The sequence below is a fragment of the Coregonus clupeaformis genome, chromosome 12 (assembly GCF_020615455.1).
Source record: "Coregonus clupeaformis isolate EN_2021a chromosome 12, ASM2061545v1, whole genome shotgun sequence".
NCBI lineage: Eukaryota > Metazoa > Chordata > Actinopteri > Salmoniformes > Salmonidae > Coregonus > Coregonus clupeaformis.
Genome location: NC_059203.1, coordinates 44,766,228 through 44,793,888, shown reverse-complemented (window position 1 = coordinate 44,793,888; position 27,661 = coordinate 44,766,228). Strand labels below are relative to the sequence as shown.

Genomic DNA, 27,661 nt, shown 5'->3' with positions numbered 1-27,661 from the left:
GCGATGTACCTATTTCTCTTATTTCCAACCAGACTTTTAAACCGAGGCATGCAGTGATTGGGCGTCTTGGAGTCACGCGGTGTGCAGTCGCGCTGCCGCTGAATGCGAGCTTAACTGCCAGCTTTAGCAGCGGTTCTATCTGGATCCTCCGCGCACAAACTACAACAATTACTGATAATTACTGAAGACCTTTTCTTCTTTTGGAAGACAGTTCTTCACCATGGGCGACAAGAAAAGCCCTACCAGGTATTTAACCGTGTACCCCAGTCCGTTTTGTGTCGATTTAGACTTGTTTTGCGAGAATTCCGTGGCGTTTGCGGTTGATATTCGGATGATTTCTCAAGGAGTGTTTCTCCCTTTTTCAGTGTGTATGCCAGAGCTAGAATAGTGCACAGGCACTATGGCGGCTTCTCGCTCCCTACTCTCTACCAGTCACTCTCAGACAAAGGGAATTTTTCAGTGGATATGCCTGGCATTCTAGAAAATTCTATTCAATGTCAACAGAAGTCGTTCGAAGATCAATGTCGAATGGACATTATTTGACATTCGTTTTCCTAGCTAACATGCTTAGCCCCCGAACAGACATTAGGCTATGCCGCGATACAATCGAATGTTGTAGCTAGCTAGCTAACCGAAATTATAGCTAGGTCGCTTGATTCTAGGGTTAGTGCAATTTTGCATCCTTGGGACATCCCTACCTTAACTCCTACCCCAACCATAACATAACCCTTACCATAACAATTTTAACGTCAACTTCAATGGGAAAGGGACGTCCCAAGGATCCCGGATAGCAAGGACCTTGATTTTAGCTAGTGAGCGATCTAGTCGAGAAACTCGCGCTGCGTAGGTTATTCGGGATTCGAATGGATAACCTGACAGCCAACCAATTATTTTCTGTATTAGTTTAAGTTAGCTGATTTTAATTTAGTTGGTACTGCATGTCATTATCAACAACAACAGTCATAACCAAATTAATTATATGTAATAAACTAACTTGACTTTACATTCTTATATTGCTAAGGCCAAAAAGACGAGCTAAACCAAGTGCTGATTTTAATGTCATTACCACAGTCAACAGTCATAACCAAATCATTATGTAATAAACTAACTTGACTTTAAATTTTTATATTTCTAAGGCCAAAAAGACAAGCTAAACCAAGTGCTGACGACGGATATTGGGACTGTAGCGTCTGCACCTTCAAGAACAGTGCAGAGGCTTTTAAATGCAGCATATGCGATGTGAGGAAGGGCACATCCACAAGGTATGTCTGAACGGGTATTTTTTTTACTCTTGCAGGAAAGGGTCGCAATTTATTGAAATCAACGTTAACTGTCTACCAATTTAAGTAGTCATATTTTGACTTATTGATTGACGTTGCATTGTGTGGCCATGCATTTAATTATTGTATGGCTAGTGAGTGAATGGAGTCGTCTAGGTGTGCTGTCGGTTGCCTCGGTAGCGAGAGAGGGGGATGGGGTGGAAATGAAGGACCTTACTTCATAATAGCTGTATGGAGCTGCTAGAATAGAGCAGTTCTGAATTTGACATTAGTATCACCAGATTGAAATAAGACATATGTTGCTTGAAACATCTGTTACAATATATCACCTAGGCTACCTGTAGGATTAAACATCAGTAGTAGCTAGGGGTTCTGAGAGTGCCGCAGCACCCCCTGAAAAAAGAAAAAAAAATATATATATATAAATTGAAATATTCCCCCTCCCCCACCAAATTAGTGCACTAGGCCTTTATTACTCCTGTATGAGCAGAGCAAAAATACTCCTCAGCAGAGCTGGGAGAAATGACCCCCCCTTAGAAACCTATTTCTGGGTTGTCACTCAGAAGTGCGTCTGTAATGGGAAACTAAGATGACATCATCACGATATGCATTCAGATTTTTTTACATGATTCCCTTTAAATTTCATGTTTACCACTCCAGCCTGAGTTCTGGGTACTGCTGATAAGTTGTCTGTGGCAGTGTGAGTTTACAGGCACTTATCATCAGCTGCCTGATGAAATCTAGAGATGAGTCATTTGTGAGCCTGCAGAAGAGTCACTCCATGCCCTAACCTTTCCAGCTGTGGTTTTAGAATGAGTGTTCTGCTGACGCCTTTGGTCTGCCACTGGGAAAACACTGACCGGTTTACTGCTAATCGAAAAGTGTGTTGTGTACTGGGCAATTCCACATGAATGGAATTATGCTTTGATTCAGATTTTTCGTTTTAAAATGTATGCCAAACAAAAAACATTGATTTCAAAGTTTAACAAACCATACAACTCTATGCACAAGGTCTACTTTGAACAATTTACACAGAAAATGTCATAACACATTTACTGGAAGACCTTTGCAGATGCAAAGTTTGGTAACACAATTACGGTAAAATCTCACTCAGATTTTTATGTGAATTCTGCTCCGAATTCAAAGATGCCTTTAGAAATAATGGGTTGTCAGCTACGACATGACACCTTGAGTTTGGAAAAAAATGATTTTGGTTATTAAACTGCAGTAAATGCAGTGGATTTACATCCGGTAACAAAATGACCGTCCCTGATCTGTACTATACAGAAATGCATAATTATGAATATCATTCTCTTCATGGTGATGTGTCCTGAATAGGTACACAAAAGTACAAATATGTAATATCCTTCTTTTGCAGATTTGGGTATTATTCTACACACTGGTTATTGTTGTAATGAGCTCCGCTCCCAAAGCACAGGAGGCTGCTGAGTGGAGAACGGCACATAATAATGGCCGGAACAGAGCAAATGGAATGGCATCAAACACCTGGAAACCATGTGTTTCATGTATTTGATACCATTCCACTGATTCCGCTCCAGTCATTACCATGAGCCCGTTCTCCCCAATTAAGGTGCTACCAACCTCTTGTGTCCCAAAGACCACATTTGGTTTGTCCGGACCAGACCAAATCGGAACCAATCATGGACATCCATGTTTCACAAGGTTGGACATCACAGGACAGCACAGTAGAGTAGCGCAAAGTAGATGGCCAATGTAGAATACAGTACATTATACTGTACTCTACGTTTCTTTACTTTACTGTACTGTTCTCTACTGTGCTGTCCAAACTTGTGAAACATCTACGTCTATGATTGGTTCTGATTTGGTCCGGCCAGGGTAAGTTAGCAGATACTGGTACGTCACAATGGGGGTTAGCATGCTTTATGTTAATGGTGGGAAGTGATGACAAGCATGTCCAAGCCCCTTACCATGGAGCTTTTGGCAGCAGCCCAATTGCTTCTATTTGGTCAATGGAATCGCATGACATCACTGAAGTGGGTTCTCACATTCCCATTTGATCTGAGTTGTTAACCTTTGATGCAGTTGTTTGCTTGTTGTAAGCCTGGCTCTTATTGTAATGAGTACTAATTAGGCATATTTTCTCTCTGTTTGATGCAGTATGCTCTCAGCGAAATTATTCACACTTTAGGAGTGTGTGTGTTGGTGGTTGTTTGTCTTTACTCCTTTTATCTTGTTCTTCTGCCTGAATGGGCCTTTGTGTGAAGATGACGTACACTATATATACCAAAGTATGTGGACACCCCTTCAAATTAGTAGATTTGGCTATTTCAGGCACACCTGTTGCTGACAGATGTATAAAATCGAGCACACAGCCATGCAATCTCCATAGACAAACATTGGCAGTAGAATGGCCTTACTGAAGAGCTCAGTGACTTTCAACGTGGCACCGTCATAGGATGCCACCTTTCCAACAACTCAGTTAGTCAAATGTCTGCCCTGCTAGAGCTGCCACGGTGCTGAAAATGTTTAGGGGCAACAACGGCTCAGCTGCAAAGTGGTAGGCCACACAAGCTCACAGAACAGGACCGTCTTTCCTCGGTTGCAACACTCAATACCGAGTTCCAAACTGCCTCTGGAATCAATGTCAGCACAATAACTGTTCGTCGGGAGCTTGATGAAATGGGTTTCCATGGCCAAGCAGCCGCACACAAGCGTAAGATCACCATGCGCAATGCCAAGTGTCGGCTGGAGTGGTGTAAAGCTCGCCACCATTGGACTCTGGAGCAGTGGAAACGCGTTCTCTGGAGTGATGAATCACACTTCACCATCTGGCAGTCTGATAGACTAATCTGGGTTTGGCAGATGCCAGGAGAACGCAACCTGCCCCAATGCATAGTGCCAACTGTAAAGTTTGGTGGAGGAGGAATAATGATCTGGGGCTGTTTTTCATCGTTCGGACTAGGCCCCTTAGTTCCAGTAAAGGTAAATCTTAATGCTACAGCATACAATTACATTCTAGACGATTCTGTGCTTCCAACATTGTGGCAACAGTTTGGGGAAGGCCCTTTCCTGTTTCAGCATGATAATGCCCCCGTGCACAAAGCGAGGTCCATACAGAAATCGTTTGTTGAGATCGGTGTGGAAGAACTTGACTGGCCTGCACAGAGCCCTGACCTCAACCCCATCGAACACCTTTGGAATGAATTGGAACGCCGACTGCGAGCTAGGCCTAATCTAAGTAAGTGGCTGAATTAATAAGGTGATGGGGCATCATATTGTGTTAGCTTTCTGCTATGTTTGAGAAGTCAAAGCCCTTTGGATGAGTTATGTGTACAGCTGCCATTGCTATGTTGATTTCCTTGAGTTTTTTCTCCTCTCCGTTCTCGGCCCACCTGCTCCTCCCCCCTCTTCTCCGAGCAGAGCAGACTCCACACAGACACAGCGTGTTGACACAGATGGGTTTAGTTATAAAAATCTTTGGTGTAGACATGCTGCTGGAGAGCCAGTACTGCATTCATCAAAACTTTGTTCATTTGCACAATGTCTCTTGTTCGCATTCGCTTGTAAATGTCCAAACTCACCAAAAATGACATTCGGTAGCTCCTACTTATATATATATAAACTTTGTGAGCTGGATTGCCTGTCTTTGTAATTTATTTATTTTCGTTTGTGCTCGTTAACATGTTTAGCTAGCAGCCTCCATGGAAATTCGCTAGTACTTGTGCTAATTTTGTTAGCATTCTGGTATTAGACACCCAATTGTTTTTTTTGCATTTTTTGGTACTCAGTTGTGTACTAAACTGGTAATTCTGTATATCCCTGGGTGAGAGAAGGATGGTATAATGATATGCAAATCTGGATACCACCCAACCCTACTCCGGACCAGGCCCTAATCTCGGGGACTCGAAAGAGGAAGCAACAGCGCAAGAGAGGCAGACAAGCCGGCATCCAGACAAGACTACTTTGACGAGACTACTCTACCCTCCGTTCTATTGGCGAACGTACAGTCGCTAGAGAACAAACTGGACGAGCTCTGTTCGATACTATCCTATCAATTGGACCTGAAGAATGTAAAATTCTATGTTTATCGGAGTCATGGCTAATATACATCTAGCTGGTTTTTCCATGCATCGTCAAGACCGCTCGGCAGCCTCGGGTAAGACTAAGAGGGGAGGGGTGTGTCTCTTTGTTAACAACAGCTGGTGCATGATTTCTAATGTTAAAGGGTAGGTAGCATAAACGTAGCATATGTATTTGCATTAGTATACGCCTTAAAATGCAAAGTTACACCTCACGTTTCTATTAATTTTTTTAGTTATTACATAAAACCGATCAGAATACCGAAGTCATGTCCGTGAGGTGATGTTATATGGCGGACCCGGCAAGCATGTTAGTTTATAATGTAAACTAAGAATGTTAGTTTATAATGTAAACTAAGAATGTTAGTTTATAATGTAAACTCCAACAGAAATAACTTCAAATTAAACCAAATCGTTCGCAGTCATGACTACTGGTTTCAATGTAATTTTCAGCCAACTTACAAGCAGTTACTTTATGAATTTATTGTTACAAGCCAACTAGCCACTACCAGCCTGCTAATGTTATGTTAGCACTACGTGAGTCAGCCAGTTGCTATCAACACCTAGTTTACAGCTACATTAAAGTAAACCAAAGTTTTGGAAATGCATAACTATTTTTGGATCCGATTCCGAAATATTAAAGATGCACTATGCAGAAATCACTCCGCCGTTTCCTGGTTGCTAAAATTCTAATAGTTCCCCTAATTTCAGTTTATGTGACAAAACAAGCAAGTATAGGGTAGACAATCATTGTACCATCTAAAGTATATAAAGTATATTTTCCATAACCAAAAATATTATATTTTCAGCTGTTTGAAGCTGGTGTACCAAACCAAAAGTAACAGACGCAAAAACAAAACTTAAGAACGGAAAGCATAGAAATAATGCACATCCAACAGTTCTACTGCTTCTTAGACTTGCTTCAATGAGAATGACAGATCTATAACTCACATGTCTATGTGAATTTGGTCAGGTCGCCCAAAAAGTTACATATTGCAGCTTTAACCGATATCTGCCGATTTTATTTTAATTATTATAGCTGGAATGAAACAAATACACTTTTGCTGTATGGATTGTGCTTAAAACAGCCCTACAGAGATACTGAGAAAGCTGATTTCTTAAATTTGAAGAAAGAGCATGAATATGCAAAGCTGATAGACATACCTAAGACGACTCAAAGCTGTAATCGCCGTCAAAGGTGCTTCTACAAAGTATTGACTAGGGTGTGAATACTTATGTAAATGAGATATTTCTGTATTTCATTTTAAATAAATGTGCAAAAATGTCTTAACATGTTTTCACTTTGTCATTATGGGGTATTGTGTGTAGATGGGTGCGAGGAAAAACATCAATTTAAGCCATTTTGAATTCAGGCTGTAACACGAAATGTGGAAGAAGTCGAGGGGCATAAATACTTTCAGAAGCTACAGTGCCTTCAATCTACTCAGCACTCACCGTAGAAGTAGTCACAGTTAGTTCACAGTAGTTTACTCTCCTCTCCGACTGTTGTAGTAGCATTGGGTGATAGTGTCCAGTCTTGCGCACCAAGGCAAGATAGGCTTATAGCTGTGTAAAGTGCACCGTCTTTAGGACAAAAAATTAAATGCAAAAAAAGTATTCTATGAAGAACAGCTTTTTATTTAGCGTTTTCACCGTATCTTATATCGGTCCTTTTTGGTGGATTACACACAGATAGAAATACATCCGTAAAAGAGTAATATTGGTCAACCGATAAATTGGTCGGGCTCAATACATAACGCCATCTAACCAGTTATCAAAGAATGTTAGTTATATGTTGTTATCTTAGCCAGCAAGCTAGCCAGCCAGCTATTTAGCCAACTAGCTATTAGCCTAGCAAGCCTAGCCAACCACCACGGTTATGGTCAGCAAGCTAGAGCCCAACTACTTGAGAACAGCTAGAACCCAACTAACACAACACACAACTAAAACAACCACAGATCAAAGCAAAGAGGGAGCAGAGACTTGCAGATTGATGGCTGGGGCTCATCCGATGGTAAAACTTTTAAAAGCGTGCAGGCCGAGTTAGCTACCAAAGCCAGGGGGAGGCGGGTGCTTCACCGGCCAATGGAGAGTCAAGGAAATCCCAAATGGATAGCTGACGGATATCTGGAATCTATCGCGCTAGCACTAAGCCAAGGTGGAAAAGGTTACAAAACTCCCATAGCATAGTTCACAGAGAACATGACGAAAAGTTGACAAAACAAAAAGGAGAACAGACGAGGTGCTACAAAATTAGATTTTCTGTTTCGTTTTAAGCCCACGGGAAGAAGGCATAATGGCCTGCCATGCTAACGGGTTCCCACTAGATAACACAGCCACAAAATCTGTGCCCCATCAACTTCTTGTTTACATCACACTTACTGCGATTGGTGGATTGTAGCTCACCACTGCCAACACTTGGTTTGGAATGTAATGACATGCTATCATGGCTAGTGACTAACGTTAGCCAGCTTATGCTAGCTGCTCAGTAGCACAGAGGAGATCCTCCATATGACGTTGAGAAATAGTGCATTGTGGGTAGTTTAGTTTAGAAGATATCCAGAAATAAGTTAAGAAATATTTAAAACGTAACAACTATTTTTGTACTTAAAGGTAACCAGATCGTGACTACAGCGATGTTACTAAGTCTTTGACCACACTGTGTTGTTACATGCTTCCTACCCTTTAAGGAAGTCTCAAGTTTTTGATCGCCTGAGTTAGAATACCTCATGATAAGCTGCAGTACATACTATTTACCGAGAGCGTTTTCATCTATATTTTTCGTAGCTGTCTTTTAACCACCAGAAACCAACGCTGGCACTAAGGCCGCACTCAACGAGCTGTGTAGGGCCATAAGCAAACAAGAAAATGCACATCCAGATGCGGCACATCTCATGGCCGGTGATTTTAATGCAGGGAAACTGATCCGTTTGACAATTTTTACATTTACGTCATTTAGGAGACGCTCTTATCCAGAGCGACTTACAGTAGTGAGTGCATACATTTTCATACTTTTTTCATACTGGTCTCCTGTGGGAATTGAACCCACAACCCTTGCGTTGCAAGCACCATGTTCTACCAACTGAGCTACACGGGACCAGCATGCAAGGCTCTCCCTCGCCCTCCCTTTGGCAAATCTGACCATAACTCTGTCCTCCTGATTTCTGCTTACAAGCAAAAACTCAAACAGGAAGTACCAGTGACTCGCTCAATACAGAAGTGGTCCGATGAAGTGAATGCTAAGCTACAGGACTGTTTCGCTAGCACAGATATATAAGGAATATGTTCCGGGATTCATCCGATAACATTGAGGAGTTTACCACATCAGTCACCGGCTTCATTAGTAAGTGCATCGACTATGTCATCCCCACAGTGACTTTACGTACATATCCCAACCAGAAGCCATGAATTACAGGCAACAGCCGCGCTGAGCTAAAGGCTAGAGCTGCCGCTTTCAAGGAGCAGGACACTAATCCAGACGCTTATAAGAAATCACGCTACGACCTCCGAGCAGATGTTGCAGGGCTTGCAAACTATCACGGATTACAAAGGGAAACCCAGCCGCAAGCTGCCCAGTGACGTGAGCCTACCAGATGAGCTAAATGCCTTTTATGCTCGCTTCGAGGAAAGCAACACTGAACCATGCGTGAGAGCACCAGCTGTTTTCGGATGACTGTGTGATCTCGCTCTCCGTAGCCGATGTGAGTAAGACCTTTAAAAAGGTTAACATTCACAAGACCGCGGGGACAGACGGATTACCAGGAAGCGTACTCAGAGAATGCGCTGACCAGCTGGCAAGTGTCTTCTCTGACATTTTCAACCTCTCCCTGACCCAGTCTGTAATACCTACATGTTTCAAGCAGACCACCATAGTCCCTGTGCCCAAGAATGCCAAGATAACCTGTCTAGATGACTATAGCCCCATATCACTCAGATCTGCAGCCATGAAATGCTTTGAAAGGCTGGTCATGGCTCAGATCAACACCATCATCCCAGACACCCTGGACCCACTCCAATTCGCATACTGCCCCAACAGATACTCGGATGACGCAATCTCTATTGCACTGCACACCGCCCTCTCCCGCCTGGACAAGAGGAACACCTATGTGAGAATGCTGTTCATTGACTACAGCTCAGTGTTCAACACCATAGTTCCCTCCAAGCTCATCACTACGCTCAGGACCCTGGGACTGAAAACCCTCCCTCTGCAACTGGATCCTGGACTTTCTGACGAGGGTAGGCAACATCACATCTGCCACGCTTTCTCATCCTACACAGTTACAAACAACAACAACAACTCCATTCAGAATATAAAGTAGCAGCCTACCTGTTGGCCCATGGTTGTTGTAGCCTATCCTTCTCCTTTAACTTTTAATTCATCATTTGAATTCCATCTTCCTCCATTGATTAGATACACTATATATACAAAAGTAGGTGGACACCCCTTCAAATTAGTGGATTCGGCTATTTCAGCCAGACCCGTTGCTGACAGGTGTATACAATCGAGCACACAGCCATGCAATCCCCATAGACAAACATTGGCAGTAGAATTGTCTTACTCAGTGACTTTCAACGTGGCACCTTCATAGGATGCCACCTTTCCAACAAGTCAGTTTGTCAAATTTCTGCCCTGCTAGAGCTGCACCGGTCAACTGTAAGTGCTGTTATTGTGAAGTGGAAACGTCTAGGAGCAACAATGCCTCAGCCGCGAAGTGGTAGACCACACATGCTCACAGAACGGGACCGCCAAGTGCAGAAGCGCGTAGCGCATAAAGATTGTCTGTCCTTTGTTGCAACACTCACTACCGAGTTCCAAACTCCCTTTGGAAGCAACGTCAGCACAATAATTGTTCGTCGGGAGCTTCATGAAATGGGTTTCCATGGCCGAGCAGCCTGCACATAAGCCTAAGATCACCATGCGCAATGCCACGCGTCGGCTGGAGTGGTGTATAGCTCGCCGCCATTGGAATCTGGAGTAGTGGAAATGCGTTCTCTTGAGTGATGAATCACGCCTAATATCACTTTGATGACTTACGATTGGCCAACAACAACAAGCTACACGCGCCACTCTAGTGAAAAGCAAAGAGCATCAGCATAAATTATACAAATTCTCTCTCTCTACTGCAGAAGGCGCATTCATATCTGTATGGGTCCTTCCGGACAAGTCAGTTAAAATTACACCTACCCGAGACACGTGACAATCATATCAGGGTCCTGGATCTGGCCTCGGGTATTCAGGTACAGGTGGATCCGTGAAGACCTCTAGTGCTAACATGTGGCTGTATGTGTGCTACAGAAGCAAGATCAGGAAAATGCTTGCAATATCAACATGCATGGGGAGGCCCAACTCTCACCCAATCCCACTTAATGCCCAAGTAGGCCAAATCTAGCTGTGCACTGCCACCGCACTCACTTTGGTTCTCCAACAAGAAGGCACTGTGTGTTTGTGACCTGACCTCCTGAGTTCTGCCGTTAATAGTTGGAATACGTTTTTCAAGCATTCTTATACGAGAGGAGGCACATCTTGAGTAATTTTTTGAAAGGTTTGCGTTAGCTGATCAATGCTGTCAGGCATATGCTGCTATCATATTCAAATGTAGCCAGCACAGCACCTGAAACCAATCACTCTGCTCCTAGAATGTGACACCTTGCTGCTGGATCAGTTTTCCTGATGGCTGTGCTGTGTGTTGGTATGCTGTACCTCGAGTACTCCAGGTCCCAGGGAGAACCCAGCGGGGCCTTTTTAACTTGATTAATGGTCGGGATCAGGGGCCAATGTTCTTTGGCTGTTGTGACGTGATGCCTCAGTCTGTGGTTTTGGGGATGTGACTTTCCCTGTTGATTGTTGCTTGCCACTTTGTTCCAGACATGTTTATGCAGAGGTAGGATTTTTGGCTCACTGCTGTGCGTCACGCTGGTGATTCTCGTATTCCAAATCAAATGATTAGAATTGCGTTAACTCTGCTACTGTTGGGTATGCACAGACTGCAGCCTGTTGACGCTTCACAACGACATTTTGATGTCCAGATGTTTGAGTGTTTGTCAGTTTAGTGGGATGGTGTTAAACTGAGGTTTGCAGTAGCACTCAGACTGAACTTGCACATTCACAAATGTTCTGCTCTGCAAGAATAGGCTTCACTTAAGTGGAGGGAATGGGAGGCATGTATTGCTCAATATTTTAGCGTAGCCTCACAATAGAGAGGGAATTCAATGGTAATTGAATTATAAGACTTAGGCCTACTTCAATATTTATATCCTCTTTGTGACTGTTTTGATCGGGTCACACTGAAAGCAATAATAGCCTACAGCGCGTGTGTGTGTGTGTGTATGCGCGTCTGTTAAAATGATTGAATAGAGTCATTATAATCCGTGGATTTTACCACTGTCACATTAACACAAATTGTCAAGGCTAATGGAATTACTTAAGAAGGACGTGCTGGCACACTCCATTTGTATCTGCAAAGGCTTATGCTTATCAAGCATTATCAGCAATTGCATTAATCCTTAAGCATGAGCAGGTAGGCCCTAATCTTAATGTGTTAATTGGTAGATTTAAAAGTTCTTAATAACTTCATGAGATTTGAGAGAATGTGAGTGATTTTTAAATACAATGGCTCATTTGGCAATCTGACAAATGGAGAAACGTTGAGAGAACGAGCTGTTGAATTGAACTTGTCCTCAGAGGAGGGTGGAGAGAGAGAGAGAGAGCGAGTGCGAGAACAAGACTGAGAGAGACGTCTAGAGTGACTGAGTGGGGAGGCAAAGTAGCCTGGAGAAGAACTGAGAGCAGAAGGTACAGAGGGACAAGGAGTATCAGAGAGCAGAGAGGGGATATGAGAGTGAGTGTGGGCTGGAGTGGCTGGGCCCGGCCATGCTGTGAATGGGTGGGAGGAAGGGGGGTGAGGCCTGCTGGTCGTGATGGACTGCAGCGGGGGGATGTGTTCACTCAGCCAAGAGTCTCCTGGGGGATGACAGAATGGCGCACATTATTACCCAGGGAGGGAAGGAAAGCGCTGGGCTGGCCCTCACACACGCCTCTTTCCACCACGGTCATCCCTCCTCTGGATCACAACTCCATCCGTGTCAGTCACAACACGAGACAGGGAAAGAAACAGCTCAGCGGTAGTGTCATCTGGAAGAATTTATTGGATTGTCTTTTTATTCAGGTAAGATTATTATATGTGACATGATAGTCTTCTGTGTATAGAATTCTTCGTCATTTGGAGACTGGATCAGTGGTATTTCCATGAAAGCAAATTTGTAATGTCACCAATGTTCCCTCTAATTTTTGGGGGCACTGAGCACATTTTTGGTATTGTGAGCAGAAACTTTAAGGTTTCTCTGATTTGTATATAGGCTATGTTTCTGTTTTGGTCCCTTTGTATAGTGTACAGTGCATTCGGAAAGTATTCAGACCATTATTATTCTAAAATGGATGAAATAAAAAAAATACAATCTCAATCTACACACAATACCCCATAACGACAAAGCAAAAAAACAGGTTTTTAGACATTTTTGCAAATGTATTAAAAAATAAAAACAAAAATTGAGCTCAGGTGCATCCTGTTTCCATTGATCATCCTTGAGATGTTTCTACAACTTGATTGGAGTCCACCTGTGGTAAATTCAATTGATTGGACATGATTTGGAAAGGCACACACCTGTCTATATTAGGTCCCACAGTTGACATTGCATGTCAAAGCAAAAACCAAGCCATGAGATCGAAGGAATTGTCCATAGAGCACCGATACAGGATTGTGTCGAGGCACCGATCTGGGGAAGGGTACCCAAACAATTCTGCAGCATTGAATGAACACAGTGGCCTCCATCATTCTTAAATGGAAGAAGTTTGGAATCACCAATACTCTTCCTAGAGCTGGCCGCCCGGCCAAACTGAGCAATCGGGGGAGAAGGGCCTTGGTCAGGGAGGTGACCAAGAACCCGATGGTCACTCTGACAGAGCTCTAGAGTTCCTCTGTGGAGATGGGAGAACCTTCCAGAAGGACAACCATCTCTGCAGCACTCCACCAATCAGGCCTTTATGGTAGAGTGGCCAGACGGAAGCCACTCAGTAAAAGGCACATGACAGCCTGCTTGGAGTTTGCCAAAAGGCACCTAATGGACTCTCAGACCATGAGAAACAAGATTCTCTGGTCTGATGAAACCAAGATTGAACTCTTTGGCCTGAATGCCAAGCGTCACATCTGGAGGAAACCTGGCACCATCCCTACGGTGAAGCATGATGGTGGCAGCATCATGCTGTGGGGATGTTTTTCCGCAGCAGGGACTGGGAGACTAGTCAGGATCGAGGGAAAGATGAACGGAGCAAAGTACAGAGAGATCCTTGATGAAAACCTGCTCCAGAGTGTTCATGACCTCAGGCTGGGGCGAAGGTTCACCTTCCAACAGGACAATGACCCTAAGCACACAGCCAAGACAACGCAGGAGTGGCTTCGGGACAAGTCTCTGAATGTCCTTGAGTGGCCCAGCCAGAGCCCGGACTTGAACCCGATCTAACATTTCTGGAGAGACCTGAAAATAGCTGTGCAGCGACGCTCCCCATCCAATCTGACAGAGCTTCAGAGGATCTGCAGAGAAGAATGGGAGAAACTCCCCAAATACAGGTGAGCCAAGCTTGTACCGTCATACCCAAGAAGACTCGAGGCTGTAATTGCTGCCGAAGGTGCTTCAACGAAGTACTGAGTAAAGGGTCTGAATACTTATGTAAATGTGATTTTTTTATTTTGTATAAATGTGCATACAATTCTAAAAACCTCTTTTCTAAAAATACATTTTAGATTAAGGCTGTAATGTAACAAAATGTGGATCTGAATACTTTCTGAATGCACTGTACAACATGAAACGCCTGCTGTGAACCGCTGTGTCCCCCTGAGCAGTGTTGCTTGATGACTTGTTGAGCTAATTTGAAACAGTACCTGTTTACATAAGAGAGAGCATGCCAGCGCATGACCGCATCAGGGTGACTGGGTCCAACAGACACTGGCAGACACCCCTCACATAGCAGGGAGAGGCAGGCAGACACAGAGGAGATATACTGCAGGGAGAGAGAGGAGCTTGAGGTAAGAAATGAGAAATAACAAGGGAAGGAAGAGTGAAAAACAGTGAGTGACTGACTGACAGCACAGAAAAGGTATAGCAGGGAAGCAATAGATACAAATTGAGAATGGGGACTGGAGACAAAGTGGATGATACACTTGACTAGAGGTAAAGAGAAGAGATAATGATTCAGCAGGGAAAGAGAGAAGGGTGAGAGAGCGTGATTCAGTAGGGAAAGCGAGGGCGGAGAGAGCGCAAGTGATACACAGAGGAATGTGTCATGGAGCCTCTGATGGAGGGAGCTCATACATGCTTAGTGCTGTCACAACGACGGCTGTCAATCACCCTGAGGGGAAGCAATTTGTAGCCTGAAGGTCAGACAGAGGGAATATCTCGCAGTGGGAGGCCACACACATACACACAATCAGAAGCCCCACACTGGTCTGGGTTAAAGGGTGGTAGTTATTTTTATTAAAAAATGATGAGGGACTTATTTCTTGCCCCATTTGTTTTTTGAAAAAGATTTCCATCGATTTTTTTTCTCTTTTGTCAACTGTCCCGAATAGTTGTCACTGCACATCACCGTGGGAACTAAATGTCATGCTCAGCTGCCTTGTTGTCGTGCTCTTTTCCTCTGTGAACATGACAGAGGGCGAGAAGGAGGAGGGCTCTGCAGGGGCCCACTGTGCTCACTGAGTACCTGGGGCATGGGGAGGCATGCAGGGGCATCCCCCTTGGGGGTGCAGGATTCTGTGTCTGGAGGAGATGGATGATTGTTTAATTCAATGTTTTAATAATGCCCTTGGCTCTAGCCAGCAGTGAGTCATGCAGACAGTGCTGCAGACTGGAGCTGTTCTCCACTACAGGTAGGGCTGCACGATTCGGACAAAATATCTAATAGTGATTTTCTTTTGGGGGTGGGGGGTGCTAGATATTGTGGTTTTCAAATGCTTGGGTGAAAACTTTGTATTTCCATCAGACATGGTTAAACCAAGTGTCAGGGTAGAGAAAATCACTTCTAAAAATTAGATCATATGAATGAATACATACTGTGCTAACTGAATACAAAACCAAATGAAACGGATCTTTTTTAACATTGTTATATGCTACATATGATAATAGATAGGATTATTACACCTACATCTTAACAAAAATACATGTTTAACATGATCATCAAAATATTGCACTATAGGCCCAGCACTTATGAATTAATTAATGAATAACATTTTGACTTCCTATTTCTTATTTCACCATTTTGAGTTTTTAAATAACCTAAGTTAATTATGTATTCAGGCAGCCATAGGCTACAGATGGAATAGGAAACTTATGATTGTGTAATTATGTATAAGTAGGCTCAATCATGTAACACGTAGCCTACCGATTGTAAGGTGCAGCCTGTGTCCAAAAACTGTGTCTGGTCCAGTCATTTGACGTGACATGTTTCAACTTCACCCTTAATTCTGTTGTACAGTGTTGGGATGGCGACTTGGGATGCTGAGATGGAATTTTGTATGTCCTGTCCAGCTTGTTTATCATCTTCTTGAAGCTATCTTTGCTGACGGTGTAAATAGGAACCATGTCTTTGGCTATGTGATAAGTTATAGCCTCTGTGATTTTTATGTGTCTGCGGGATGTTTTTCGTAGGGCGTTACACATGAAAATGCATCGACAATCAATGCCTGTTTAACGTAGGTGGCTGATTGTGGCTTAAGGGCTTTGCTGCTGTCAGGTGCTTTTTATTTACCACGCAATTGCCACAAAGTAGGGGACTGTTATTCTTCAAATGATTGAATAAATTTGTCGTGTTGCCTCTTGTTTTCACCACAACTCTGAGGCACTTTTTGCACAACACTTGCATTTGGTAGCCAAAATACTCCCATACCACTGAAGATGCGCCCTTCTTTGGCACCAAATCGAAATTCTCATTAGCACTAGTAGCACTCATGTTTCAGATACACACTTTGAGGTAAAGCCACAGAGTTTCTGAACCTCATACTGTACTGTCTTTGGTAAAGCCCCTTCTCTCCTCACCAACACAGACGCATGTGATTGACCAGCATATGCATGTCATGCAGAGAGTGGGAGAGCCCGCTTGTGATTGGCCAGTATCCTCTGTGCATGTAGAGGGTGAATGAACAGGGTCTATTGCCTCTCATTGGAGGAGGTACAGCAGTCTAGTTTTTCTTGTATTAACAGTGTCAAAGAAGGAGAAAATTGCAGCCTCTTGCGATATGGATATTGAACATGTCAATATCGCAATTTCGATCTGAATACGATGAATTGTGCAGCCCTAACTCCAGGTGCTCTCTACAGGCTCCTACACTGTTCAGTACTGTACTGTATTCGCGACCGGCTGGAGCAAACAGGCTCTACACCACTAAACAGTTAGCAGACTGGTTTATGGGAGCTGGGTGCCACAGCTTGTTTAACATATTCCAGAGCAGCCAGTTTTGCCTCTGCTCCATCAGTCCCTCTCTGTACTGAGGGGGTTGGGTTATGCGTAATGATCAAGGCATGCTACACATTTTTGACACTGATGACTGCAGCAGCATGAAAACGTTGGCGCGTAACAAGATTTTGATGCTCCGTTAACATGGTGTGGGGAACTGTTCTGATCAAATTGAAGCCCAATGGATCACACGATTTTGAATCTGAAGACTGTGCACACTATGTCTGTGATTTAGTAGAAAATACAGTCTTGATTAGGCCTAAACAGAGGAAGAAGATGGGACTTAAATACGAAGAAGATTCACCTCACAGATGGGGCTCTCTCGGCTCTATTGACTGAGAAGAAATGCTGTTACACAGCTTGACTTGCCATATGGACAACAAAATAAGTATTTTAGATTCAGATGATGATGTCTTACTGTCTGACTACAGTTGGCTGTCCCTGGTAGAGGGGACCTTTTGTCTAGGCCCATCTCTCTCATCTCTCTTAGAGCTGCCACTGCTGCATGCTCTGGGTCTGTGGCTGGCTGGGAGTAATTGCCTGTCCTCCACTTAGCACTCAAAATAAAGAGCCGTGTTAATGAGGGCTTTCCTGTGGTCGCCTCTCTCTCCGTCTCTTCTCTCTCTACAGAAGTGCTCAATATCTAAATTCTGTCACAACACTGCTTGGTTTCAAGTTCAACAGTATGTTTTTTGCATCTCTCTGTCTCCACTCGCTATGCTCTTCAGGTAGGAGGCTAATATTGACATGCATGACTAGTTCCTTGGAAGTACCTCTTATGATTGGGTCAATATAGTGGGTGTGGCTGGCAGTATAACCATAGGTCTCAGTCTAACTGGGTTTAGAGTGTTTAGTGCTGATGACAGTCATTTCATAGCCTCCTGGGGAGTTAGAATCCACACCCCATATCAAGGGGAATTTAAGGGGAGGTCAGCAGAGAAATTGTCAATCATTATCTATGGAGGTGTGAAAAGGAGGAAGTTAATCGGTCTAGGATTATCTGGTGTTTTTCAGTGAGAAGTGGCTTGGTACAGACGCAGTGGCTCTGGTTTCCTGCCTACCAGCAAGGTGAGTGTGGCCAGCCCGGTGGTGTGGATCCAGCAAGCAAGCCGTGTTAATGGGTCACAGAGTGGTGTTGTTCAGAGCAGCAGTGACGTAGCTGCTAAATTAATAATACACTGTAGAGTAAGCGCCAACGGGGAGCAGCGCTCCGATCATGATCATGCCAGCAACAATTCCATGGCTGAGTTACAGCTGGCACTGAATCACAGCTTAACTACTGGGGCTGTTCCTGTTGCCTCCCTCTCTCTGGGCTGAGCTCTGCTGCCGCTGCGTCTGACACAAATCTCTGGGGCGATGGGCCAAGGAGGCGGTGAGCTAATCAATCAATCACGCTCACTTTCTACCTCCAGCGCTCTGCTGACAGCTTAACCTGCCACAGGAAATTATTTCTGTTCCCATCGGACGCGGGCTGCACTGAGAACCTGTTTACGAGTGTTTGGGCTGCGTGCGTCCTGCCAAATCCTGTGAAGGATTGGCAACAATATTCCCTGCCATTGGAGACTAATAGTTTTGGTGCGTTTGAGTGCTTGTTGCAAAGTGACTTTGGGTGCCAGTGTAAGAGTACAAGTGAGGCTCCTCAAGGGTATTGAGAATTGACATTGATATGAAGTTGTGAAACCTTGTCAAGTAACTTAGGTTTCTTTGAGTGTCTCATCATCCAGATACTGCTGAATGTGAGCATGTCGATCCCTCCCCTCTCCTCTGGAGTGTGACTGGCATTGATTCTGCTGGAGTGAGTGAGTAGGCTAGCTCCAGAGCCATGCCAGCTGTGCTGGGTGGAGTCACTACAAGGTCCTCCTCATCAGCATTCACCACAGCCTGCCTATTGATTGGAGCGCGAGCGCTACGACATGATGCCCTATTATGGAGCGATTGATTGTCTTCTGATCGACTGGTACCCCGAAGGAGAGACGGTGGGTTCTCTATCTGCTGCAGAACGGGGATAGAGAGACAGACAGGTGGTGGGGATATGGCAGGAGCACAGGAAAGATGGCGGTGGAGAGAAAGGTGGGTGAGAGGGAGGGGTGGGGGCGTAAGTAATGGTGGAGATGAGTGGGGAGGTGGGAGACCGAGAGAGAGAGAGAAAGTTAAAGGGTTGATATCTAGGATGTGCTGTTTCTCTCTAAAGTAAACCACTCCAGCAGCCTTGTTAAAACCACTCTCCTCTCCACAGACAGAACTCATCAGCCATGCATCATTATCAATGTACACATTGTAATCAGACAACCGCATCTGAAATTAACCATAACTCAAGCCTGAGGGCCATGTTGTCAAAAATATGTTTTGGGCAGCGCCAGCTGTATCATCAGAACAGCCCCACTCAGTATTGTCATCAAGTTTCTGCTCATGTTCTGACCCACTTAACCATAACAGACTCTGAGAGAACCAGTCAACACCTCATCGGTATTCTAGTCAACAGGTAGGCTACATTTTCTATGAGCCAGACAGAGCTTGTTTATCAGTTCAGTCTGAGGCTCAGACAGGAGGATCAGAAAGCATGGAAGTCCCCATCTGCCCTCAAACTTCCAGAGAGTTTCTTTAAACATGACACACTCTGAGCTAGACAATAAAGAGGACCTCCTGGCAATTCAGTAGATGAGATGTGGAGGCGATGCCATAGGTGGATTGTGCCTGCAGAAGTGTCTCCTGAGTAGCTGGCAAACCATGCACCACTTAGGCATGGTTGAGTGTGTGTAAATGTGTGGTATACTTTGGTATTTCTCACTGAGCTGACCCAGTCCAGTGATATGATTATCTGTGCTGGTGAGAGCCAAATATTGGCTAACCCTGTGTCTATGGCACTCTCTGGTCTTCTCTCTCTCTGCCCCTGAGACCCTGCTCTTCCCCACCTACATCTGCCAGCTGTTGTCCATTATGCTGTTGGAGCGTGTGCTGGCTCAGGGAGGCATGCGGGACACGCAGCACTCACATCTCAGACCTCCAGTAGAGAACTGTGTGTGTATGTGTGGTGGCACTGTGTGGTGACACTGTGGGTGTATATGACACTTGAGCATGTCCTTGTTTGAAAGAAAATAAAAAATGTTGTCTATTAAAATAACATCAAATTGACTAGAAATACAGTATAGACATTGTTAATGTTGTAAATGGCTATTGGAGCTGGAAATTGCATATTTTTAATGGAATATCTACATAGGCGTACAGAGGCCCATTATCAGCAACCATCAGTCCTGTGTTCCAATGGCACGTTGTGTTTGCTAATCCAAGTTTATCATTTAAAAAGGCTAATTGATCATTAGAAAGCCCTTTTGCAATTTATGTTAGCACAGCTGAAAACTGTTGTGCTGATTAAAGAAGCAATAAAACTGGCCTTCTTGAGACTAGTTGAGTATCTGGAGCATCCGCAATTGTGGGTAAGATTACAGGCTCACAATGGTCAGAAACTTGTCAACAGTGAAGAGGTGACTCCGGGGTGCTGACCTAGGCAGAGTTGCAAAGAAAAAGCCATATCTCAGACTGGCCAATAAAAAGAAAAGATGAAGATAGGCAAAAGAACACAAACTGGACTTTTTCTTTGCAACTCTGCCTAGGTCAGCATCCCGGAGTCGCCTCTTCACTGTTGACATTGAGACTGGTGTTTTGCGGGTACTATTTAATGAAGCTGCCAGTTGAGGACCTGTGAGGCGTCTGTTTCTCAAACTAGACACTAATGTATTTGTCCTCTTGCTCAGTTGTGCACCGGGGCCTTCCACTCCTCTTTCTATTCTGGTTAGAGCCAGTTTGCGCTGTTCTGTGAAGGGAGTGGTACACAGCGTTGTACGAGATCTTCAGTTTTTTTGGCAATTTCTCGCATGGAATAGCCTTCATTTCTCAGAACAAGAATACACTGACAAGTTTCAGAAGAAAGTTATTTGTTTCTGGCCATTTTGAGCCTGTAATCTGAGTCTGTACGCCAATGTCTACACTGTATTTCTGATCAATTTGATGTTATTTTAATGGACAAAACATTGAAAACAAGGACATTTCTAAGTGACCCCAAACTTTTGAACGGTAGTGTGTGTGTGTGTGTATATATAGTACCAGTCAAGTTTGGACACACCTACTCATTCCAGGGTCTTTCTTTATTTTTACTATTTTCTAAATTGTAGAATAATAGTGAAGACATCAAAACTAGGAAATAATACAAATGGAATCATATAGTAAACAAAACAGTGTTAAACAAATCAAAATATATTTTATATTTGAGATTCTTCAAATAGCCACCCTTTGCCTTGATGACAGCTTTGCACACTTTTGGCATTCTCTCAACCAGCTTTACCTGGAATGCTTTTCCAACAGTCTTGAAGGAGTTCCCACATATGCTGAGCACTTGTTGGCTGCTTTTCCATCACTCTGTGGTCCAACTCATCCCAAACCATCTCAATTGGGTTGAGGTCGGGTGATTGTGTAGGCCAGGTCATCTGATGCAGCACTTATCACTCTCCTTCTTGGTCAAATAGCCCTTACACAGCCTGGAGGTGTGTTTTGGGTCATTGTCCTGTTGAAAAACAAATGATAGTCCCACTAAGCCCAAACCAGATGGGATGGCGTATCGCTGCAGAATGCTGTGGTAGCCATGCTGGTTAAGTGTGCCTTGAATTCTAAATAAATCACTGACAGTGTCACCAGCAAATCACCCCCACACCATAACACCTTCTGGGAACTACACATGCGGAGATCATCCGTTCAACCAGAACGCGTCTCACAAAGACACGGCGGTTGGAACCAAAAATCTCAAATTTGGACTCATCAGACCAAAGGACATATTTCCACCGGTCTAATGTCCATTGCTCTTGTTTCTGGGCCCAAGCAAGTCTCTTCTTATTATTGGTGTCCTTTAGTAGTGGTTCCTTTAATTACCGATTTCTGAGGCTGGTAACTCTAATGAACTTATCCTCTGCAGCAGAGGTGACTCTGGGTCTTCCTTTCCTGTGGCGGTCCTCATGAGAGCCAGTTTCATCATAGCACTTGATGGTTTTTGCGACTGCACTTGAAGAAAATTTAAAAGTTCTTGACATTTTCCGGATTGACTGACTTTCATGTCTTAAAGTAACGATGGACTGTCGTTTCTCTTTGCTTATTTGAACTGTTCTTGCCATAATATGGACTTGATCTTTTACCAAATAAGGCTATCTTCTGTATACCAACCCTACCTTGTCACAACACAACTGATTTGCTCAAACGCATTAAAACTAACTTTTAACAAGGCACACCTGTTAATTGAAATGCATTCCAGGTGACTACCTCATGAAGCTAGTTGAGAGAATGCCAAGAGTGTGCAAAGCTGTCATCAAGGCAAAGGGTGGCTATTTGAAGAATCTCAAATCTCAAATATATTTTAATTTGTTTAACACTTTTTTTGGTTACTTCATGACTCCATATGTGTTATTTCATAGTTTTGATGTCTTCACTATCATTCTACAATGTAGAAAATAGTAATAATAAAGAAAAAAAACCTAGAATGAGTAGGTGTGTCCAAACTTTTGACTGGTACTGTATATAATCGTAGGGACTTAAAATCTGTTATAATACAGTTTGTTTGGATCCTGGATGCTGATTGGTTGATAGCAATCCCCAGGGTAATGCCTGTTAACAGTTCCACTGTCCCACAGCCATGCCTGGTAATTCATAAACTTAATCTCCCCAGGAAAAAAGTGTCTAGCCATTATTTCCCCATGTTACTCGGTTAGCATTTGGTAAGCAACAGTTGGGCTTAGTCTAAACCTTGCTGCCTTCCTCGCTGACCTGTGCAACAATGTTGCAGTTTTTTTTGCAATCTCCAGCTGCCATAGAGAGAATGAACGTGAAGAGACTGACAACTTCTGAGCCAGGTGAATTCATTTATCAGGATCATTATAATGGATATATCCAAAGAAATGGCAATAGAAACAAATGAGAATGCAATTTGCGGTCATTTCAGCTGCTTGGTGTGATTGTGTGCTAGCTTTAGTTGGTAGCTACTGTAGCCTGCCTGGCAACCTTTATTGCTTAGAATGTTTGGAATGGACGACCAGCTCATTTGGCTAGCAACTTCGTCAGGTGGAAGGATGAAAGAAAATTAATTGACTAATGAAAATAAATGTTTTATTGAAAACATGTAATCTTAGAAATAAAAAAAATGGGGTAACCGTTTTATAAAAGCAATAACCCAGGAATTATTGTGAATATTACCCTCCAAAGGGCTGTTTCCTAAGAACAGCCCTTAGTCGGGAGTTATTCACACGATAATCCCCGGGTTCTCATTCAGTTGACTCAAGTGTTTTTAAGAGAGGAAACGTACATTTGTTTTTCATGAGGTACCTGTCCTAACCTCTCAGGATGAAGAGTGATGAGCTCCCACTGAGCCTTTTATCCTAGATACTTTTATTCATATACGAGGCACTCATTTGTCTCCATCTCTCACTCACAACGCATTTGCCTGCTGAATGAGAATGGTTTGGCTCAAAGAGAAAAGGCTAGGTGTTTCTGTGTGTGAGTGACGACAGAGCGAGCCACAGAGAGTGACTTCATTCTGCTCTGGTAGGCTAGCCAGCTAGTAAGTGAGGGGCTGCACGTCCCTGTGTATCCCAGTCTGACAAATGGGGCCAACGCTGCAGTAATCAGATTAGAGGACGTAAATGACGGGCTGCAAATGTCCCACCTTGTGATTCCCACATTCATTTTATTACAGCACTGAGCTAGTGAGATTACTCTTCAAACAGACCAGCCCGACCAAGAGCTGTCACTTACACCCAGCCAGCCAGCCGTGTGTGTACATTAACCCTTTCACTCCACAGAGGCACTGTGGCTCAATCCAGCAAACTCCTTATAAGATGATACAGAGAGTGTGTGTTGCTATGTGGTCAGGCAGGGGCTGCTCATGGTCATCATGTCCTGAGTAAGCTGAGCCTGGAGTCGCTGCTGCCTGCAAATCTCTGTTTGTGCCCTGGCCTCTATAGGAAACCCAGGATCAACTCCCAGCTGGTGGCCCAGCAGGTGGCTCAGCAGTACGCGATGCCTCCCCCGCCCAAGAAGGAGAGGAAGGAGAGGCCTGAGATGGAGCACGGCCCGGACGGGGAGCTCTTGGACGGGGAGGGGGAGCACCCTGAGGGAGAGCTTCCGGAGAGAGTGAGGCCAGAAGGAGAAGAAGGAGAAGTAGAACCTCCCCTGGATAAAGACCAGAGGGGGAAGGAGAAGCCAGACAAGGACCAAGCAGAGAAGCCAGAGAAAGAGGAGGAGAAAGAAATAGGGAAAGAGATCAGCCCAGCCAGGCCCATCGCTAAGAAACCCAGCATCAAAGACATCAGCCCAGCCAGGCCCATCGCTAAGAAACCCAGCATCAAAGACATCAGCCCAGCCAGGCCCATCGCTAAGAAACCCAGCAACAAAGACATCAGCCCAGCCAGGCCCATCACTAAGAAACCCAGCATCAAAGACATCAGCCCAGCCAGGCCCATCGCCAAGAAACCCAGCATCAAAGAGATCAGCCCAGCCAGGCCCATCGCTAAGAAACCCAGCATCAAAGACATCAGCCCAGCCAGGCCCATCGCCAAGAAACCCAGTATTAAAGAGATCAGCCCAGCCAGTCCCATCGCTAAGAAACCCAGTATCAAAGAGATCAGCCCAGCCAGGCCCATCGCCAAGAAACCCAGCATCAAAGAGATCAGCCCAGCCAGGCCCATTGCCAAGAAACCCAGCATCAAAGAGATCAGCCCAGCCAGGCCCATTGCCAAGAAACCCAGCATCAAAGAGATCAGCCCAGCCAGGCCCATTGCTAAGAAACCAAGCATCAAAAAGATCAGGTCAGTGTGTATTTATAAAGGAATAAGATGTCTGTTCAGTGTTTGTGCAAGCATCTTTCCTCTCCAGACATGAACTTTACTAATATACTCCTCTGTGTTTTCCTGTGCAGACCCAAGACAGACATTCATCAGAGTCCACCCAGCATACAGTCTGGGGAGTCAACAACCAAGACCAACAACTCTCACATCTCTAGGTGGGTAATTCTCCTCTTACGCATGTCTTCCACTACTAGTACTGACAGTATCTTACAGTTGACAAAAATTGTCAAAGACTCCAGTCACCCAAGTCATAGACTGTTCTCTCTGCTACCGCACGGCAAGCAGTACCGGAGCGCCAAGTCTAGGTCCAAAAGGCTCCTTAACAGCTTCTATCCCCAAGCCATAAGACTGCTGAACAATTAATAAAATGGCCACCTGGACTATTTACATTGACCCCCCCCCCCTTTGTTTTTACACTGCTGCTACTCACTGTTTATTGTCTATGTATAGTCACTTTACCCCTACCTACATGTACAAATTACCTCGACTAACCTGTACCCCCGCACATTGACTCAGTACCGGTACCCCCTGTATATAGCATCGTTATTGTTATTTTATTTTGTAATTTTATTTGTATTTATTTAGTAAATATTTTCTTAACTCTATTTTCTTAAAACTGCATTGATTTGACATTGTGAGAATCTGTCATGGGATTTAAATTGGAACTCATACAAGATATTCTAAAATGGGCAATCAGCGGTTGCTACATCCATTTTTGGACTAATAAATTAATTTTTATGTACCCATGGATTCTTGAAGAATATAACTTATAAATGTCTCAGGAGCTTAGTTCAACTGTCAAACCCTATCAGAACCCAAAATATAAGCTTGTTTTACGCCAATGTTTGTAAACAAAGTAAATGTAAACATACACTATATAGTCTCAAAACATGGTTAAAATGATAATTTTTGATATTATGGATCCGTAGCTCTGTATATTAATTTTAGAGTGGTTACATTTATCCAGCCCATCCCTCCGCTTTTTACCGAAACGGGGGTGAGGAGAACACTATTATTGTTTCAACTGCTGATTGCTACTTTAAAGGGATACTCAGAGTCAGATTAATTTATGGTTACCATTTTTATGTCTCTGCATCCAGTATGAAGGAAGTTAGAGGTAGTTTTGCTAGCCAATGCTAACTAGCATTAGTGCAATGACTGGAAGTCTATGGGAGCATGCTAGTTGTTACCATAGACTTCCAGGCATTGTGCTAATGCTAGTAAGCAATTGCGCTAATGCTAGTTAGCAACTTTCTTCAAACTGCACTCGGAGACATACAAATGGTATCCACTAATTAATCTGACTCTGGGGAAGTAGATAAAGGACTTAATTGCCAAAATCACAAAGTATCCTTTTAAAGGCCAAATCTGTAGGAAACCTCAAGTGATTCATAAATGGTATTTCATGTTCTACACCCACTCTCACTTTCTCCCTCTTACTCCTGGTTGGTCTTGTAGTATACAGTGAAATGAGCAGTTGGGTCTAACCACCCACACTGTGCTGCCCACCTCACTGTGGTTGTAGCTTAGTAAGGCAGTTTTATCAATGTAATCCTAACCCTGTGTTTTCCCCCCTGCTGACCAGGCCCAAACTGAAGAACATTGACCGGAGCACCGCCCAGCAGCTAGCCATAACGGTGGGGAACGTGACAGTCATCATAACGGACTTTAAGGAGAAGACCCGCTCCTCGTCCACATCCTCGTCCACTGTGACGTCCAGCTCCGGCTCCGAGCAGCGGCACCAGAGCTCCGGCTCCGAGAGCATGGACAAGAGCTCGTCTCGCGCCTCCACCCCCAAAGGAGAGCTCTCTGTGGGGCATGACGAGTCCTTCTGAGCCCTACAGTCCAGGTGCTCCAAGAGGACTCTGTGGATCGGATCCCTTAGGGGGAGATATTTCACCTTCCTACCACTGCCTCTCCCCCTGCCTCCGCCTTCATTCCATCACCGTCCCTGGATGCTGAGAGAGCTAGCTGATTGGAGCCGTCTGATTGGAGCCGTCTGATTGGAGCAGCCCAAGGCGTGCGTCTGATGGAGAAACGTCCAATCATGGGTACACGTTGAGCATGGCCCAGGCGGGAGAGTGGGGCTGACGGGAATAGCGCCCCCCCTGGTGGCATCCTGACACTTGTATGTATTGTTTGATATTTGTACGTGGACGTGTGGCCGACATTTTGTTTTTGTGTAAAGAAATGATCTGCTGTGCACAATAACCACCATCATTTTAACAACTGAAACATTATGACCCTTATTTATTAGTTGTTGCACCCGTATACTTTGAGAGACTTTTCTTTTGTTGAAGCTTTGCTGTGTAGTTGTACCTATCTCTCCCTTTGACACTTGTTTTGATGGTTGAACTGGTAGGATGGGACAAGACTTTTGAGACCACTACACACTGGTGCTACATCGATACACTGTGAAACAGTTTCCGACGTGGGACTGTCATTCACACGATCCAACAAAGTGCTAATAACCCAGAAATGTTCTCTCACGCTCTTACACTCTCACTCTGATTTTAGTTTGGACCTCCATGTGGTCTTTCAGGTTGATATGTAGAGGTCAATGTGCAGCATAAAAAGTTAACTTGCTTGGTTTGATTTGAAGGTCGTACAATGTCAACTCAACACACACCCAAACCTTTGCTTCTAGCTTTCTTTGTCTATGATTTAGTCTGATATATAGCTTATATCTTATACAGTCAGTGTCTCCTGTCCTTAACTGTATAGTGTAGGCTATTGTGAAAAACACTAAAGTTGTTGATGTTTTTGCATTCCGTCGATTCAGTATTGGTTAGCCAGTTGAGGGAAGGTGTGGTACCTTCTGCTTTGAGACAGGTTTATTTCTGTAATGACTGAAGGAAAGGTACAGTGGCTTGCGAAAGTATTCACCCCCCCTTGGCATTTTTCCTATTTTGTTGCCTTACAACCTGGAATTTA

The 27,661-nt window shown here is 44.1% G+C and overlaps 1 protein-coding gene across 3 annotated transcripts; it reads left to right on the top strand.

Moving 5' to 3' along the window:
• The first annotated feature begins 94 nt into the window (after positions 1–94).
• On the top strand, positions 95–27,661 carry LOC121578275 (RING1 and YY1-binding protein). 3 transcript variants are annotated; one of them, XM_041892523.2, is made up of 6 exons: positions 95–246; positions 1,137–1,262; positions 23,846–24,143; positions 24,189–24,688; positions 24,799–24,882; positions 26,313–27,661. In XM_041892523.2, the coding sequence occupies exons 1-6, from the start codon at positions 221–223 to the stop codon at positions 26,560–26,562; spliced, it is 1,284 nt and encodes a 427-aa protein (XP_041748457.1). In that variant the 5' UTR covers positions 95–220; the 3' UTR covers positions 26,563–27,661. The 3 variants fall into 3 exon arrangements, with proteins under 3 accessions (XP_041748457.1, XP_041748456.1, XP_041748454.1); XM_041892522.2 differs by having other exon boundaries at positions 23,846–24,157; positions 24,203–24,688; XM_041892520.2 differs by having other exon boundaries at positions 23,846–24,688.